The sequence below is a fragment of the Ornithorhynchus anatinus genome, chromosome 20 (assembly GCF_004115215.2).
Source record: "Ornithorhynchus anatinus isolate Pmale09 chromosome 20, mOrnAna1.pri.v4, whole genome shotgun sequence".
In the NCBI taxonomy this organism is placed as follows: domain Eukaryota; kingdom Metazoa; phylum Chordata; class Mammalia; order Monotremata; family Ornithorhynchidae; genus Ornithorhynchus; species Ornithorhynchus anatinus.
The window spans coordinates 9,942,916-9,960,912 of NC_041747.1; the positions used below are offsets into that span (position 1 = coordinate 9,942,916).

Consider the following 17,997-nt stretch of genomic DNA (forward strand, 5'->3'; position numbering starts at 1 on the left):
GCGCTTACTATGTGCAAAGCTCTGTTCTAAGCGCTGGGGGGGATACAAGGTGATCAGATGGCCCCACGTGGGGCTCACAGTCTTAATGCCCATTTTACAGATGAGGTAACTAAGGCACAGAGAAGTAAAGTGACTTACCCAAGGTCTTACAGCCGACGAGTAGCAGACTTGGGATTTAGAATCCGGTCGTCTTTTCCCTTTGGTATTTGTTAAGTGCTTACTATATGCCAGGCACTGTACTAAAACCTGGGGTAGATAGAGGATTATTGGGTTGGACACATTCCCAGTCCTACAGGGGCCTCACAGGCTTAATCCCCATTTTACAGAAGAGGTAACCGAGGCCCAGAGAAGTGAAGTGTTTCGTCCAAGGTCACACAGCTGGCACGTGGTGGAGTTGGGATTTAAAACCCAGCCCCTCTTTCTCCCAGGCTCAGTATTTATTAAATATTGGCAAGACAAGGTTCTGCTATTCCAACCCCTGTGCCTCTTCTAATAATTGTGGTATTTGTTCAGTGGTTACTTTGTGTCAAGCGCTGTGCTAAGCACTGCATAGATATAAGATAATCGGGTCCCGCATGGGGCTCACAGTCCTAAGTAGGAAGGAGAACTGGTATTGAATCTCCATTTTACAGTTGAATCATTCCGTTGTATTTATTGAGCACTTACTGTGTGCAGAGCACTGTACTAAGCGTTTGGGAGAGTACAATATAACAATAAATAGACACGTTCCCTACCCACAATGAGCTTACAGTCTAGAGGAGAAACTGAGGCCCAGACAAGGTAAGGAAGTTGCCCCAAATCACCCAGCAGGCAAGTGGTGGGAGAGCCGGGATTAGAACTCGGGTCTTCTGACTCCCAGGTCCAGACTCTTTCTAATAGGCCATGGCGCTTAATCCATCCTGGTCTCCCTGCACCTTTGCTGTCATCAGGAGAAGCAGCGTGGCTTAGTGGAAAGAGCACAGACTTGGGAGTCACAGGTTGTGAGTTCGAATTCTGCCTTGGCCACTTGTCAGCTGTGTGACTCTGGGCAAGTCACTTAACCTCTCCGTGCCTCAGCTCCCTCATCTGTAAAATAGGGAGTAAGACTGTGAGCCCCACGTGGGACAACCTGATAACCTTGTATCTATCCCAGCGCTTAGAACAGTGCTTGGCACATAGTAAGCATTTTATAAATACCATGGAACAAGAGATGGGGCCAGGATCAGAACTCGGGTTTCCTGACTCCCCAGTCCGGGCTTTTCACTAGGCCACCCTGCTCCTCTATGTCTGATGACAAAGAAGCTGGAAATCTGAGGTCTCAACGGCTAATTCAGTCCCCGACTTCCAGGGTGGCATTTTAGCATTGCTACCATGGAAGCATTCTAGCGACCCGGCCTGGACCTTTAGCCTTAAAAATACAACTATTCTAGGAATGTGTGGGAAAGACCTCTGTCCTTGGGTGATTTGCCTGCCGGGAAAACAAGACCAACGGAGGAGGCCTGGAGGAGGCCTTATCGGAGACTGTCCACGGAGCTTGTGTATAGGAATGTTTAGACTTCCCCTGCCAAAAGAGAATCTAGAGTCTAGAAATACACAGTGTCCTTCCAATCCCCTCACACCTGATTGTCACTCATTTCCAGGACTCTGGCCACTGCCACAACCACAGCCAGGAAGGGAATGACTGTCTTCCTTTCATCTGCTCTGGAGCTAGGATTTCTGTGCTCCTGAAACTTTTATCCTTTTTCCCTTTCCCCTGCTACGTATAGATGTACAATGAATTTAAGTCTTCAGCTCATCCCGGGCAAAGACCAACTCTGTTGATGATGCTTGTTATAAACCCCCTCAGGACAGTGTTTATTAAGTAAGTAGGCCTGTTCCGATAATATTAAGTCACTGGTTTTCCTGGGGATGTGTTGAAATGCCCGCATTTCACTCTCAACTCTGCATTTTCTTTTCGCGTGGCTCCCTCCCCAATATGTTCACTGTGTTTTATTGAGACAGAATATCACTACATTAAATCTATCAGCATTCTTTGGCGGTGTATATGCTAAGGGCTAGAACACTATTTTGAATTCTGGGGACTTCGGTAGCCAACAAAGTTTGGCTTTTGCCTCTCTCTCTCATCCTTCCTAACCTACGCCCGTAGTTTATATTGGTTTTCTACCATCTGGAAAGATAATTTAGCATTTTACCCACTTCCAAAATCCTAGAAAGAACCACTGGAGGTCATATAACCTGCATCTCGCTTCCTCCAGGGAGTTGAGGGGAAAATCCACCAGATTTAGCAAACATACATTGACTAGATCAGAACCACTGAGTCTAGTTCTACTGACCACAGCAAGCTCAGCGTGATTTGCCTGCAGAAGTAGTTAGGAATAATGGATGTTCAACAGTTACGTTAAAATCAGCTCTCAGGCCAACAACATCTCAGACAAAAGGAGGGATGGTTTGAGGGAGGGAATTTTTTTTTTTGTATATTTCTCCAGATGGTTTCTTTATGGCGATGATATTTGTTCAGCACTTGTTGTAGGCCAAGTACTTGGGCTTCTCTCTGAGGCTTTGACATCACCCGGGGCACTTTCAATTAACATCTATCGAGCTGTGCAGTTTTAATCAAATATTAACAGAAGTCAAGACCCTCGGTCTTGATCTCGTTCTAATATTAGCATGGCGAGCTCACCCAAGCAAACTGGACAGAGGCAGCACTTGCAGGACCAAGCAGAGGGAATAAACTAGCAGGTCAGGCAGTAAAGTGGACAGAATTTTGAACGTGTGAAAGATCTCTGATTTCCAATCTAGGCAGGGACCCGTGTTGGAGTAATGTAGGTATGAACTGCACAAGGACTGGCCTTGTTCACACCCAGGGCTTTTCACAGAGTGCACACATAATCAATATTGTAATTAATTGATTCAACCAGGAGCAAACCCAGTTTAGCCCCCGTCTCCCCGATATAACTCAGAAAGGAAGGGTTCTTTACCCCCTCTTCAGTCCATACTATGTTTCGAACGCTTATTGTGTGTAGAGCGATCAGGCAATCGATTATTGTTATTGACTGAGTGCTTTCTGTGTGCAGAGCACTGTACTAAGCACTTGGGAGAGTACAGTAAAGTCAGGAGGCATGATCCCTGACCTCAAGGAGCTTACAGGTTATGGGGGGAGGCAAATGGTAAAATAAAGAACAGGTAGAGGGCAGTGACAGTGTTAAAGTGTTATGAGGGTGTGAGTATTCAACTCCTCTCTAAGGTTAGGGGACAGAGTGCTGGATGGCAGTAGGTGGGGAAAGAATGAGGACTAATCAAGGAAGGCTTCCTGGAGGAGATGTGATTGCTAAAAGGGAATTTCTGCTTTCAATCAATTAATGGTGTTTATGGGGGGAGTGGGAGGGAAGGGCAGTGTTCGTTAAGTATGGCAGACACTGTACTAAGCACTGGGGTAGATACAGGCTAATGAGGTTGACCACAGCCCCTGTCCCACGTGGGACTCGCGATCTTAATCCCCATTTTACAGATGAGGTAACTGAGGCCCAGACGAGGGAAGTGACTTCCCCAAGGTCATTCAGCAGATGAGTGGCGGAGCCGGAATTAGAACCCAGGTCCTTCTAACTCCCAGGCCTGTGGTCTATCCTAGGCCACGTTGTTTCTGGAGCATATTAGTGAGCATTTACTGTTACAAAAGCCTGGACATTAAACCGGAGTGAGAAAAGTCATAATTCTGTCTACTGGGACTGCAGCCATAGAACTTCTGCTTCTGAGGTGACATGGTAGCATACTGTCTTCAGTTTCTGAGGGTTCTGCTCAGAATGCCTCGTGGCTGTAATTCTAACATACCTAACTTGCATATCAACCCCATCAAGAAATGCTGCAGTAACTGAATATTTGGGTCTTTTCTAAAGAGTGTCCAATTCTCTCCTTTAGGTTTCTAATTACTGCTAAGGTTTGGAACGTCAATAAACCTTAATTGAGTTCCAGCTGAGTCCCAAACTAGTGCCGAGCTTGCACGGAGAGGTTTTTTTGCAGCCATTTAAATGAGATTTTTAATAATTCTGGGCTCAGGGTGGTTTGGCCACCTACTTCCAAGCCGTACGGTGAAAATATCTAGCATCATTAAACAGCTCTTAGGAATTTTGAGAAGTGATCTGTCCTGACTTTTACACTTTATGGCGAAGAACTTTGCTCATGGCTGTGTCCCACCTGATTATCTTGTGTCTACCCTAGGGCTTAGTACAGTGCTCAGTACATAGTAAGTTCTTAGCAAATACCTCAACTAGCATTAGTATGATTATTCGTATTATCGTGGCCAACCAGCCTTAGCAGACCTGGGATTAGACGTTATAGATTCTGAATATCATTATTTAAATTGGCACTGTCGACTCATCTTTCTGAAGGGATGGTGGGTGTGTCCAAAGGTCACCCCAGTGCTTAGTACACTGCCCGGCACACAGTAAGGGCTAAATACCACAGTTGTTATTAGGGAAGCAGCATGGCCTGGTGGTTAGAGCATGACCTGGGAGTCAGAAGGAACTGGGTTCGAATTCCGGATGTGCCACAAGTCTGCTATGTGACCTTGGGCAAGAAATTTAACTTCTCTGGGCCTCAGTTACCTCATCGGTAAAATGGGGATTTAAAGGCAGCCCCATGTGGGACAGGGACTTTGTCCAATCTGATTAGCTTGTATCTACCCCAGTGCTTAGAACAGTGCTTGGTACATAGTAAGTACTTAACAAGTAATATTATTATTATTATTATTATTCTTACCCACCTTTCCCCAGCCTCAGCCATGCACAAGCAGCGCCACCTTCTGTTCGCGAGGTGGTGGCATTTCCATCCCAGAACCACTGGGGCCGCTCCTGCTTTATAATAATAATAATAATAATGTTGGTATTTATTAAGCGCTTACTTTGCCCCAGTGCTTTGAACAGTGTTTTGCACATAATAAGTGCTTAACAAATGCCATTATTATTACGTGCCGAGCACTGTTCTAAGCGCTGGGGTAGATACAGGGTAATCAGGTCATCCCCACGTGAGGCTCACAATCTTAATCCCCTCTACCTCCTGTGAGGGAAAATAAAAGTAATAATAACTGCGGCCTCTGTTAAGTGCTCAGTAAGTGTAAAGCACTGTTCTAAGCTCTGGGGCAGTTGCGAGAGCAGCAGACCGGACACAGCCCCCTGCCGCTCACAGCCTAAACCCCATTAATCCCCATTTTACAGATGAGGAAATCGAAGCCCAGGGAAGTGACTTGCTCTGCTGCCCGGCCCAGGCTATGGCCAAACTACAGGCTTTGAAGTGGGGCTTCTTGGAGCCTTGAACTCATTTCTCCTGCCTGCCCTGCTTGAAGACCCTCTGTCTCAGCTCCTGCTCAGCATCCTGATATAGAAGGTGATTTTTCTATTCATAATAAGGATATGATGATGGTTATAATACTTATTAAGCACTTCCTTTGTGCCAAGCCCTGTTCTGAGCACTGGGGTAGATAAAAGCTAATTAGGTTGAACACAGTTCCTGTCCCTCATGGGGCTCACACTCTTAATCCTCATTTTACAGATGAGGTAACTGAGGCCCAGAGAAGTTAAGTGGCTTGCCCAAGGTCACACAGCAGGCACGTGGTGGAGCCAGGATTAGAATCAACGTCCTTCTGCCTCCCAGGCCGGTGCTCTATCCATTAAGTCGTGCTCCTTCTGTATTAGATTTTGTACCTCAGGAGGAGTTTTTTTTCTGTATTTTGGGACAAGGCACAGGGACAGTCTCTGGCCTGATTAGCTTGCACTTAGTATAGTACCTGGCACTTAACAAACACTGCAATTATTATGATTATCATTCCAGGGGCCGAGCAACCAGTAGCCTCAGCTCTCTTTTGGCATGATGATCGTCCCCCTTGACCCGGGTGCTGAGCTCCATCGGGTCCCACTCTCCCGAAGGCCTGTGTGGGCTGCAGCCCCCACCCCAGCCACTCCATAGTTCCCAGGCTCCTCTGGCCGCCCTCCTCCCCCCCTTCTCTTGGTGACCCCCCCCAGTAATAATAGTTATGATATTTAAGCACTTACTATGTGCCAAGCACTATTCTAAGCGCTTAGGGGTAGATACAAGGTAATCAGGTTGTCCCACGTGGGACTTGAAGTCTTAATATCCATTTTCCAGATGAGGAAACTGAGGCCCAGAGAAGTGGAGGGACTTGCCCAAGGTCACACAGCAGACAAGTGGGAGAGCTGGTAGCGGGCAGGCCTCACGGTGCCAGTGCTGGCTCCCGCTTCTCCGTGCCTCTTCTCTCTAGGCACGTGGGGACCAGAGTAATGGGCATCTAAAGCCGGGGGAAGGGCAGGGGGAAGAGATGCAAGCCCCAGGTCCCTTCTCACAAGGCACCCCCCAACTCCCCCAGTCTCAGGCCTCACCCGCCCTTGAGGGTGGGAGACTTTGGGGCAAAGCAGGTATCTTAGGCAGTCAATCTCAATTATTGAACACTTACTGTGCGCAGAGCACCGTACTAAGCGCTTGGGAGAGTACAATAGAACAATATCACAGACACATTCCCTGACCACAATGAGCTTACAGTCCAGAGGGGGAGGCAGACATTAATATAAATTAAAGATGTAGTCAACCCTCTCTGCCCTGAATGTTGTGGAGAGGTTCCTCCAGCCCTCTCTTGGCCCAAAATGCTGTGCCCCCCCAACCCTCCGAAGTGGCTCTCTCTACTTGGGGCTAGAAGGGGTTCCTCTCCCTTTCCCTACACTCCCTCCATCCCTCTTTTTTTTCCCCTTTTCACCTCCATCTTTCCTCGCCCCCTCTTCCCCCTTTTTTGTTTCTTCCTTGCTCTCCCCCTTCCCCTCTCGCTGCCTCTTCCTGTTCCCTCCTTACCAGCCCCCTCCCACCCAGCTGTAAATGCTCCAAACCCCTCAAAGCTTTGATCTGACCCCAAAGTCATCACTTCTAAGAATTTAGAGCCCCTCCCCAAATGTTTAATTTTGAGGATTTCCCCCAAACTTTCATCTAAAAGCAATTAGAAAAGGACCAGGCCCTCATGTGTCCTCTCTGTTGGGAAAATAATTAATTTTCTTTCGGTCATTAAAATTCCCTTGCCCTGCTAAGGCAGCCTTAGAAGCAACTGTTACCATACCAACAGCAGCAGAAGCTCAGAAGGGTATTCTGTTTTCTCCCCATCTATTTTATAACAAAGTGATAAACTTCAAGGATTAATTGGGACCAATTTAAAACCTGCTTTGTAAATCCCAGGGGGTTTTCCTCTTGTTCACCCAGGGCCCGGCTTCTAAATGGAGCGGCTGCTAAGTGCTTTAATTTGTGATTTGAGAGAAAAATGTCAGAGTTTAAATCCCACTGCAAATGCAGTGCAAAAAAGAAAAACACCTGTCCCTTCAATTTACAGTTTGACACCTCATTTTTTTTAATTATTCAAATTTCTAGTGGACATTTTTACATCCAGGTCACTGTTGCGATTTCTGCCGATTTGTGTTCGGTTTCAATCCAGTGTATAGTGCTTCCCATTTTGTTTCCAATCCATTTCTTACACAGTCTTAGAGGAGCAGTGTTTGAGTGGTAAACGATTGGATGGATGGTGTGTTTCAGTTCCCAAAAGTGTTTTACTTTTTTTGAATGAAGAGTCATTTCAGTGGAAACACTCCTGGGAGAAAAAAAAAAACCTGTGTGCTGGGGATAGTGTTTGCAACTCCCAGCTCAGGCTTATCTCTGAACTGGCTGTGTAATGTTGGGTGAGTCCGTGGACCTCTCTGGGACTTAATTGCCTCATCAGCCAAAGGGGGATAATGACAGCTGCCTTTCCGGGGATGCTGAGAGGTCACAGAGTGTGATATTATCTCCCCACTCTCATGAGGACTCCTGCAAAGGCATTCCTCAACAAGCGTGGTAGGGAGGAACTGGAATCCCATCCGGAATCCCTCTAGAATGTAAACTCCCTCTAATAACGATGGCATTTGTTAAGCGCTATGTGCAAATCACTGTTCTAAGCGCTGGATTAGGAGCTCCCTGTGGGCAGGGGATGTGTCTACCAAGTCTGTTCTGTATTCTCCCAAGCAGTAAGTGTTCAGTGAGCACCCACTAAGAATGGAGAAGTAGTGTGATCTAGTGGATAGAGCATGGATGTGGACGTCAGAAGCACTTGGGTTTTAATCATGGCTCCTCCATTTGTCTGTTATGTGATCTTGGTTAGATCAGTTCACTTCTCAGGGCCTCAGTTGCCTCATCTGTCAAATGGAGATTAAGGCGTGAGCCCCATGTGGGACAAGGGACTGTGTCCCACCTGATAAACTGTCATCTACCCCAGACTTAGTACAGTGCCCGGCACAGAGTAAGCGCTTAACAAATACCATTAAAAATGAATAATTATCATAAATTGAGAGACCCAGTGCCTCCGATCAAGGAAGGGGAGAGAGTGTTCTAGGCCCCCAGGCAGAGCTCAGGGCAGATAGAAGTTGGATCAGGGTTGTCAAATTATAATTGTAATTTTAATCTGGTATTTTATTAAGCACTCACTTTGTGCCAAGCACTGTACTAAGAACTGGGGAAGATACAAGATAATCAGGTAGGTCACAGTCCCTGTTCCACATGGGGCTCACCAGCTAAATAGGAGGGAATAGGATCGACTCCTCATTTTAATAATGTTGGTATTTGTTAAGCGCTTACTATGTGCCAAGCACTGTTCTAAGCGCTGGGGTAGACACAGGGGAATCAGGTTGTCCCACGTGGGGCTCACAGTCTTAATCCCCATTTTACAGATGAGGTAACTGAGGCACAGAGAAGTTAAGTGACTTGCCCACAGTCACACAGCTGACAAGTGGCAGAGCTGGGATTCGAACTCATGACCTCTGACTCCAAAGCCCGTGCTCTTTTCCACTGAGCCACGCTGCTTAGATGAGGGAACTGAAGCACAGAGAAGTGAAGCGACTTGCCCAACATGACCCAGGAGGCAAGTGGCAGAGCCAGGATTAGAACCCAGGTTCAACCTCATTAGCTTGTATCTTCCCCAGTGCTTAGACAGTACCTGGCATATACTAAGTGCTTAAGAAACCCCACAAATAATAATTATGGTATTAAGCGTTTACTGTGTATCACAAATCCCAGTGAGCAACAGCTTGGACGACTGTGGGCCAGTGCCGACCGGTTCGGGCTACTGGGGGCCGGACTGGGCTAGTGTGGAACAGCATGAGCTATTATGAGCCGGCGCGGGCTAGTGTGGGCCAGAATGGGCCAGCGTTGGGCACTGGGGACCAGTGAGGGTCAGGACCACTACTCTAACCTGGCTTCGAGTGGCTAAGAACTTGCTGAGAGGTAGGGGAACAGTGCCCTGACAGAAAGGGACTTTCCAACCCTACTCCCCACAAATCCCCTTCGTAATGATAATGATGGTATTTGCTAAGCGCTTACTATGTGCAAAGCACTGTTCTAACGCCTTCTCCTGCCCCTTGAAGCATGAAGCCAAGGCCTGCTGCATTCCAGGGCTCTGACTAGTAACGGTCCAAGGCCCCAACACAGTCTGTGGCTTTTTAAAGAACCTCCTCAAACCTGATTTGTAATTGCTTATCAATCAATCGGTGGTGTTTATCGAATGCTTATTATGTACGGAACACTCTACTAAACGCTTAGGAAAGGGCAGGATAGTTGGATACTAAACGCTTAAGAAATGGCGGGATAGCTATTTCCTCCGCTCTATTCTGCAAGGCAGCTGGCCATTTATTGTGACAATCTGTCAGCATTGAACTAGGAGGAGTAATCTCATAAAGGGGACTTCTTTCAGCCAAATTCCGTCAGGGGCTTTAGTATTCGATTAATTCTCTGATTAGAGAGCACAATTTTACTTAGTATAGCCTCTTTCAAATCAGCTAAATCTCAAGCTACTTTTCAGAGGAAATAACACGATAAAAGAGTTAATTAGAGCATAAAGCAGAGGGAGAAATAAAGAGATTTAGGAAGTTCGGGATAAGGGTAAGCATTTTAGATCAATCTCAAAATGAAGTGGGGTAACAAAGCCTCAGTCTTCTTTTTTCATTTAAGATGTTATGGATTATTAAGGGATACAATCAAGTATGATAAAATCAAATACCTTGATAAGATGTAAGTGGGGAAACTTCTGGGTAACATTAAGTGAAGAGGTGCCTGGCTTCTGTTCTGGTTTTGTGAGTGTTGATTACATTTTTCCTTCATTCTGTGGTATTTATTGAGTGCCTTCTGGGTGCAAAGCACTATATTAAGAGCTGGTGAGGAATACAATGGGAGATGAATTAGACCCACAAAGTAGTAATCATAATCTTTAAGTGCTCATTTCCTCTTTTCTCACTCCCTCCATTTAGTCACCGCTCCATCAACCTCACAGCATTTATGTACATGTCTATAATTTATGTATATTAGTCTGTCTCCCCCTCTGGGCTCTAAGTTTGATGTGGGCAGGGAATACGTCTCTCAACTCTGTTATATTGGTACATTGTACTCTCCCAAGCGCTTGGTACAGTGCTCTGCAGGCAGTAACCGCTCAGTAAATGCTACTGATTGTTGATTACCTGCCTAGCACTGGACTAAGTGCTGGCTAAGATAGGAGATCAGCAGATCGGATACAGACTCTGTCCTAGAAGGAGAACAGCTATGGAAACCTCTAATCTGTAAACTCCTTATGGGCAGGGATTGTGTCTACTAACTATTGAACTGTTCTCTCCCAAGGAGGAAGGATGGCCTTGTCAGGCTTTTCATTGCTCCGGCAGGCCGGGCTACCCTCGGAAGGGGACAGTTTTCGGAAACAAAAGCTAGCAAGGCCACCGCTGCTGTGGGTCAGCAGGAGATCCCCGAGGGGCCTGGGGAGGGTCTCTCCTAGACTTCTGGAAGGAGTCTCCAAGGTTTTCGAGAGCCAGCTGTGTGACTGTGGGCAAGGCACTTTACTTCTCTGGGCCTCAGTGACCTCATCTGTAAAATGGGGATTAACCGTGAGCCTCACGTGGGACAACCTGATGACCCTGTATCTCCCCCAGCGCTTAGAACAGGGCTCGGCACATAGTAAGCGCTTAACAAATACCAACATTATTAAAAGTAACTAACTGCGGTCTAGGTTGGAATGGGGACTGCACAAGGACCAGCCAAGAACAGCAGCTACTGTTGCAGCTTCACTTCCCTGGCCAAAAAGATTAAATCCTCCTCCCTAGACTGTGAGCCCCATGTGAGACGGGGACCGTGTCCAACCGGACAAGTTGGCATCCACCCCAGCGCTTAGAACAGTGCTTGGCAATAGTGGAGAGAAGCAGAGCGGCCTAGCGGATAGAGGGCGGGCCTGGGTTCGAATCCTGGCCCTACCACTTGTCTGCCTTGTGACTTTGGACAAGTCCCTCAACTTCCTCGGTGCCTCAGTCACCTCATCTGGAAAATGGGGAGCGAGACTGAGGGCCCCCAAGCTCAGAGAGGGAGTCAGAGGTCACGGGTTCGAATCCCCGCTCTGCCCCCTGTCAGCTGGGTGATTGGGGGCCAGTCACTTCACTGGGCCTCAGTTCCCTCATCTGTCAGATGGGGATGAGGACTGGGAGCCTCATGGGGGGATAACCTAATTACCCTGTGTGTACCCCAGCGCTTAGAACAGTGCTCTGGACATAGTAAGCGCTTAATAAATATCAACATTATTATTCTTATTTAGTACGGGCCCCTTGTGAGTCTGAGTGGGGGGGGGGGCCCTCAATGGCGGCCCGTCCTGACAGGAGGAAATGCCCGGATGAGGGGGCGGCGGGAGCGCGCCACGTCAGGCGTGGGCGTGTCTGACGTCGGCGCGGTGACGTCAGCGGGCCGTGCCCTCTATATGAGGTTGGGGAGCGGCTGCGTCGGCCTTTTCCGCCCGCTCCCTCCTTCCCCCCCTCCCTCCCTCCGAGCGCCGCTCCGGCCGCACCGACCTCCGCAGACGCCGCCGCCATGATCATCTACCGGGACCTCATCAGCCGTGAGCTACGGCCGGGGGTGGGGTGGGGGGGGGAGAGGGGGGCGCGCGGACGGGGGCCGCGAGGACCCGGATGGGGGGGGGGCGCGCGCGCGCGGGGCCCCACGCGCCCGGCGGGGGGGGTGGGGGGGGGGAAATGGCGCCGGCGGGAGAGAGAGGCCAAGGCCGCTGAGGCTGCCGGGAAATGAGGCCTGAGGCCCGGCTCTTGGCCTTCCTTCCCCGCCCCGAGCAGACGACGAGATGTTCTCCGACATCTACAAGATCCGGGAGATCGCCAACGGGCTGTGCCTGGAGGTGGAGGGGAAGGTGAGCGTCCACCCGCCCGGGACGGGCCGCCCCCTTGGCACGCTTCCCTCCCCCTGGTGCTGACTGTTGAGCAGCCTCCCCACCCTGCGCAGAGCGCTGTGGGGAGGGAGCCATGGCGGCGGGACGACAGCGACCCTGCCCCTCGACCTCTCCCCTCCACAGAACCCTACCTAAAGCTCACCTCCTCTAAGAGGCCTTCCCAGACAGAGCTCTGCCCCCCCTTCACCTCTGCTAAGCCCTCTTTCCCCCCGCTCCCCTCAGCACTGTACTCGTCCGCTCGACTGTATATATTTTCATCACCCATTTTGTTAATGAGGTGATCCTATTTATGTGCCATTGTTTTAATGAGCTGTTCATTCCCTGGATTCTCTTGATCGCCATTGTTCTTGTCTGCCTGTCTTCCCCGATGAGACTGTCAGCCCGTCAAAGGGCAGGGACCGTCCCTATCGGTTACCGATTTGTCCATCCCAAGCGCGTAGTACAGTGCCCTGCACATAGTAAGCGCTCCATAAATACTGTTGAATGAATGAATAAAAAGAAGGGAGGGGGAGGACGGCCAGCGGCCCGGGCTGGGTGTCCACCGTCCGTCCTCGCCCGCAGATGGTCAGTAGGACAGAAGGCACCATCGACGACGCGCTCATCGGCGGCAACGCCTCCGCCGAAGGCCCCGAGGGCGAGGGCACCGATGCCACCGTCGTCACCGGCGTGGACATCGTCATGAACCATCACCTGCAGGAGACGAGCTTCACCAAGGAATCCTACAAAAAGTACATCAAAGACTACATGAAATCGTGAGTGGTGCCAGGAACCAGTCGGGGGAGGCGAAACCTCTCCGTTTCCAAAGTTGGGGCGGAGAGCGGCTCGCTTACCCGACCCAAGTCGTGACCCGCACTCATTGGGAACCGTCCCACTTTGGCCGAGTGGATAGAACATGGGCCTGGAGTCAGAAGGACCTGGGTTCTAATCCTGGCTCCGCCACTGGCCTGCTGTCTGACACAGAGCATTTCACTTGCCTTAGCTGCCTCATCTAAAATAATAGTGTTATCTGTTAAGCGCTATGTGCAGAGCACTATTCTAAGCGCTGGGGGAGATACAGGGTGATCAAGTTGTCCCACGTGAGGCTCACAGTCTTCATCCCCATTTGACAGATGAGGGAGGTGAGTCACAGAGAAGTCAAGTGACTTGCCCACAGTCACACAGGTGACAAGTGGCAGAGCTGGGATTCGAACCCATGACCTCCGATTCCCAAGCCCGGGCTCTTTCCGCTGAGCCACGCTGCTTCTCATGGAGATTAAGACTCTGAATCCCATATGCCACACGGACTGCGTCCCGAAATTTAGTTTGTATCTACCCCAGCACTTTGTACTGTGTCTGGCATATAGTAAAGGCTTAATATACCTTAATATAGGAAATCTAGAAACTTGGTCCAGTTGTTGGATCTGAGTCTTTGGTTCTGAGTAAGAGTGAAGGTAACTTAGCCTTCTGAGTAGAGCAGGGGGCATTTTCCCACCCAGGAGCTTCTCAGCTCTGAGGACCAGTCATTCAGTTGTGTTTTTTGAGCACTCACTATGTAGGAGCACTGTTCTAAGTGCTTGGGAGAGTACAATACTCCAATAAACAGACACAGTCCCTACCCCCACAATCTCCCATTCCAGAGGTGGGGAGACATCCCTTGTGCTTTGGAAAGAGTGGTGATGTGAGTTTTTTGGGTTGGGGTAGTTTTTTGGGTGGGTGGAAGGGGGGTTTTGGTCATTTTTGACCAGATGACTTGCATGTTCAATGTTTGATGGCAATGTCACCATCTCTGTTTTACCACCATAAAAAAAAAGTCATACTTGCCCATTTCCCTTTTGAAAACCAAAAAATCTGGAAAGGATTTTTGCTGGCAAATTGCCTTTTCTAGAGATGCAAAGTTAGCTATGCTTCATGTAACTGATGGCTAGATTTCTGGTGTGACAAAATCCGTGATTTTAAGATTGTAAGTGGGCACGGAATGTGGTGTTGTACTCTCCGAAGTCCTTTGTACAGTGCTGTGCACAAAGAGAGCGCTCAGGTGCCAGTGACGATAAAAATGTTGTTTTCTCTGACTGAGATGAAAATATGGAATTTAGAGATGAGGCTTTATGTTTCTAATAAAATGTCTTTTGTTTTAGAATCAAGGGCAGACTTGAAGAACAGAAGCCAGATAGAGTAAAACCTTTTATGACAGGAGCCGCAGAACAAATCAAACACATCCTTGCTAATTTCAAAAACTATCAAGTGAGTATTTTAACGTAAGCATTCAGTAAAAGAGTTTAGACAGGAGGGTTACTTGCTCTTCAGTTACCCAGTGTTTTATGTTGATTGGGGTGGGGGCAAAGGGCACCTGGAATTTAAGGGCATTTAATGCTGAGGTTACAAGTTCAAATTGCCTTTGGGTAGGCTCTCACCGTTCGGTTGTTCCCCAGACTGGTGAACTGGAAGCCTAGGTGCAAAGTTTGGTACTTCACAGTAACACCTGTTGGGTTTCCAAGTTCTTTATAGGCGAGAACATGAATCCCGATGGCATGGTGGCCCTGCTGGACTTCCGTGAGGACGGCGTGACCCCCTATATGATCTTCTTCAAAGATGGCTTAGAAATGGAGAAGTGTGTAAGTAGAGCTAAGGAACTTCTGTCCTCCAGCTTTTGAGACCCAAAAGTGAGCAGCTTTTAGATTTGCATTTACTGGGCCTGCTAGGAATGCAGTGCCTCTTCACTCTTTAATGAGGGGGTGTTTGAAGGTGATAGCGTTCCAGGAGATGTAGAAAAGATGAAGTGTGCAGGCTGTCTCTCAAACCCAGCCCTGCCCTCAGTGCCCCCTGGTTGAAAGGAGAAAAGGGATCAGATCTTTCTGCTTGTAGAGACTCCTCCAGGAGCCGGAGAATGGGCCGTATTCGGGGATGTGGTGTCTTAGGGTGGCAGGATGAAGTGGGGCGTGCCCCTGGGGCATTTGAAGTGGTGGCACTCCTGACCATCCTTGGGAGGGGGCGGAGATCATACTCAGGTGCAAATCTTTCAGGCAGCCTGGTGACTGAGGCCCCGAGCCCCCACCATCCTGCCTCCCTGATCTCAGTGCTTGCTCTGTTCCTCCTCTGGTGGCATATCAGAGTGGCAGCCATGGCGGGAGGGGGCAGGTCACTTGGGACTACTTATTTCAGTGCCATCAGCAGGCACAAAAACCCAGGGAAGTTGACGAATGGTTAAAACTTCTGCTTCCTACTGGACTGACCACTCACCTTCTCACTAGATTGTCATCTTAGTGAGAGAACAGCACCACTGCTCTCTGTTTTGGAGGGCCCGGTTATATAACACTGACATTGTACTACAAGAACCTGTTTAATTGATCTCCTTAGCTTCATGCATCCCAAATCCTACTCTGTGGCTTACGACATTGTTCGGATGTGCCCAGGGAAATCCCGGTGTCAAGAAGGAAAAGGTCTGTGGGTACTCAAATGGCATTACCCCTATGCCAACTACTGTCTGAATATGTAGCTAGGGTTGCCCGCATCTACTGATAGACCGTGAACAGTTCTCCGTTGTTCTTCTGGTTTGCACAATGATGCGAAAGAACACTTCCTCGCACTTTCTGCCTGCCTTGCGTGGCCGCCCAGATTGAATCGGGGAGTACAGCTGCCATTCGGAACTGTGAGACTCTGTCCGGTTTACTTGCCCGATGTTTAAGAGCCTCCCTTTCCTTTCAGTAACCAATCTGGCGGATTACCCTCGGTCACCTGTCATCCACTGGCTGCTGCTTTTCTTCATCCACACAAAACCAGGACTTGGACAAAACCGGACTGATGTCATCTCGAGCTTTATTCATTTATTTTGACCTTGATTTATTTGGAGTGGAGGCATTGTTTTAAAAAAAGAAAAAACCATGTCATGTAGGTTGTCTAAAATAAAAATGCATTTAAACCCATTGGAGAGAATGCCTCTTGATCTAGTGTACCTAGGCCACCAGATTCCGGTACCAGTGTGCCCTGAGGCTGACCCGGGGCCTAGCTGGCTTTTTGGTGCTTGATTCACCTGCAGTCTACAGTTGTTCCCTGGCAGCCTGCCAAGGCAGGAAGCTTTGGGAGCACCTTTCCTGCTGCTTGGCCACCTCACTGGGACAAGAGGAGGCCCGGGCACCAAAGCTGACAGATGGAGCATCTCTTCCATCAGCGCCTACAACTAGCTGCCCTGGGAACTCTGCCTGAGGTCACCAAAAAGAAGTACGATGGAAAAAGGTAAGATGGCAAGTATCCCGGCACCGGTTATTTATTAGGGTGGCCAAGGGTAGTGAGCAGGCAGACACCCTTACCGTCCCCCGAACCTGCCGTCTGGGGCTGGCGACCCACTGACCAAAAAAAGTGGGTTGACCAACTAACACCTTCTGAGCCTCCCAACCCCTCTAACTGCATCTCTTTGACAGGCCTGGGGCAGTTCCATCTGCTTTCGTGGCTCCCACTAAGATGCAAGAAAAAATTCCTCGCGCTTTCTGCCTGCTTGATCTGTGGCAGTCCAGATTGAATAGAGGAAGACAAGTCCTTAGAGGAAAGGTGGATTCAAGACGGGCCTTCTGTCTTGAAACTCTCAGGATTGGAGTCAGGGGAATGGGTTGAAGAGTTCATTGGACTCCAGCCAATGGTTTAGCCCATTCATAAAACAGTCCCTTTCCAAAGCATTTTGCACTGTTTTCTATTGTAGGTCACGAAGTTTTGTGATTTGAAGGTGAGAGGTAACAATCTTTTAAAGCTCCTGTTTGGATAGCCAGGGTTGGGTATGGCTTTGAAACGAAAGATTTATTCCTGGTTTGCAAGACTTGGACACTTCCATAATGGCAGCAGGGCCAAGAATGCCTGCAAGTCTTCTTTTTGTGATAGTCTTTTTGATTGCTTCAGTAGCCTAAGCACAAATGAAACTGCAATAAAAGTCTGTGTCTAAAATGAACCTTAGTTTGTCTTCATTTGACAGAACTAACTTCCCCACGGGGGTAAGGAGTGACAAAGAGGAGCCAACGGGCCCTGTCCGCATTCTGCTTCCTCCCTCCACCTCTCTCCATTCTAGTGGTTGGTGTGGCACGTTTATTGAGCTCTTACTTGGGGTGGTGCACTGTACTAGGTGTTAGGGAAGTACAGAATAAAATACACTGTGGGAGACAAATATGGATATTGTAACTTGAGTGGCATTGAGCAGTGTTAAATATACACACGCCTCCTACTGAGAGTCCCATCTGGGCCAAGGGACTCATTACCCTAGTGCTTAGAAAAGGGCTTGGTTTAGAGTAGCCAATTGATAGTATATATACACATGCTCTGGACAGTGAAAATAAGTTCATAGGTGAAGGGGTGATACCCCCCCCCCCAATATGTATATATATGGCTTTGGGTGCTATTACCTGTTTGTTCATGTGCTTTCTTGCCAGTTGATGCTCTTGCAGTTTGGAGTTCTTTGAACTAAAGATAACAATTCTTTAGTTTTGCTTAGAAGTGCACATCTTTGTTACTTGCAATTACTGGCTGTCTCGTTCACCCTGTGGGGTGTTGGGTCGCCAGGCACGAGAAGGGCACCCAAGACAAGCTAAAAACTCTTCCTGTGAGCAGTCCTCAAGACAAACTGTGGAGAGTTTTTTGATCTTGTACCTTCCCCAGTGCTTAATGTAGTGCCTGGCACATGGCACACACTTAAACTCTACTATTATTAACAAGAATTTACTAAGTGGCAAGTGCCGGGGTAGATTCAATATGATCAGCTTGGGCACAATCCCTGTCCCGCTTGA

At 48.6% G+C, this 17,997-nt stretch overlaps 1 protein-coding gene and 2 non-coding genes across 4 annotated transcripts; all 3 read left to right on the top strand.

Moving 5' to 3' along the window:
- The first annotated feature begins 11,718 nt into the window (after positions 1–11,718).
- TPT1 (tumor protein, translationally-controlled 1) lies at positions 11,719–17,168 on the top strand. Of its 2 annotated transcripts, none has more exons than XM_029048344.2 (6): positions 11,719–11,914; positions 12,144–12,217; positions 12,818–13,008; positions 14,371–14,476; positions 14,731–14,847; positions 16,691–17,168. In XM_029048344.2, exons 1-6 carry the CDS (start codon positions 11,887–11,889, stop codon positions 16,838–16,840), a joined length of 666 nt encoding a protein of 221 aa, XP_028904177.1. In that variant the 5' UTR covers positions 11,719–11,886; the 3' UTR covers positions 16,841–17,168. The 2 variants fall into 2 exon arrangements, with proteins under 2 accessions (XP_028904177.1, XP_028904176.1); XM_029048343.2 differs by lacking the exon at positions 16,691–17,168 and adding an exon at positions 15,938–16,156 and having other exon boundaries at positions 11,720–11,914.
- LOC114805943 lies at positions 15,739–15,868 on the top strand. The gene has a single exon (XR_003754075.1). It is a non-coding gene; the product is annotated as a small nucleolar RNA SNORA31 (small nucleolar RNA).
- Positions 16,634–16,764, top strand: LOC114805953. The gene has a single exon (XR_003754084.1). It is a non-coding gene; the product is annotated as a small nucleolar RNA SNORA31 (small nucleolar RNA).
- Positions 17,169–17,997: the final 829 nt, after the last annotated feature.

Excerpts from the sequence above, each read along its gene's own strand:
- TPT1 (XM_029048344.2), top strand. The coding sequence starts at position 11,887 with ATGATCATCTACCGGGACCTCATCAGCC. Across the intron at positions 12,218-12,817 it reads GCCTGGAGGTGGAGGGGAAG|ATGGTCAGTAGGACAGAAGG; the intron begins GTGAGCGTCCAC and ends CCTCGCCCGCAG. Across the intron at positions 14,848-16,690 it reads GCTTAGAAATGGAGAAGTGT|ATGCAAGAAAAAATTCCTCG; the intron begins GTAAGTAGAGCT and ends GCTCCCACTAAG.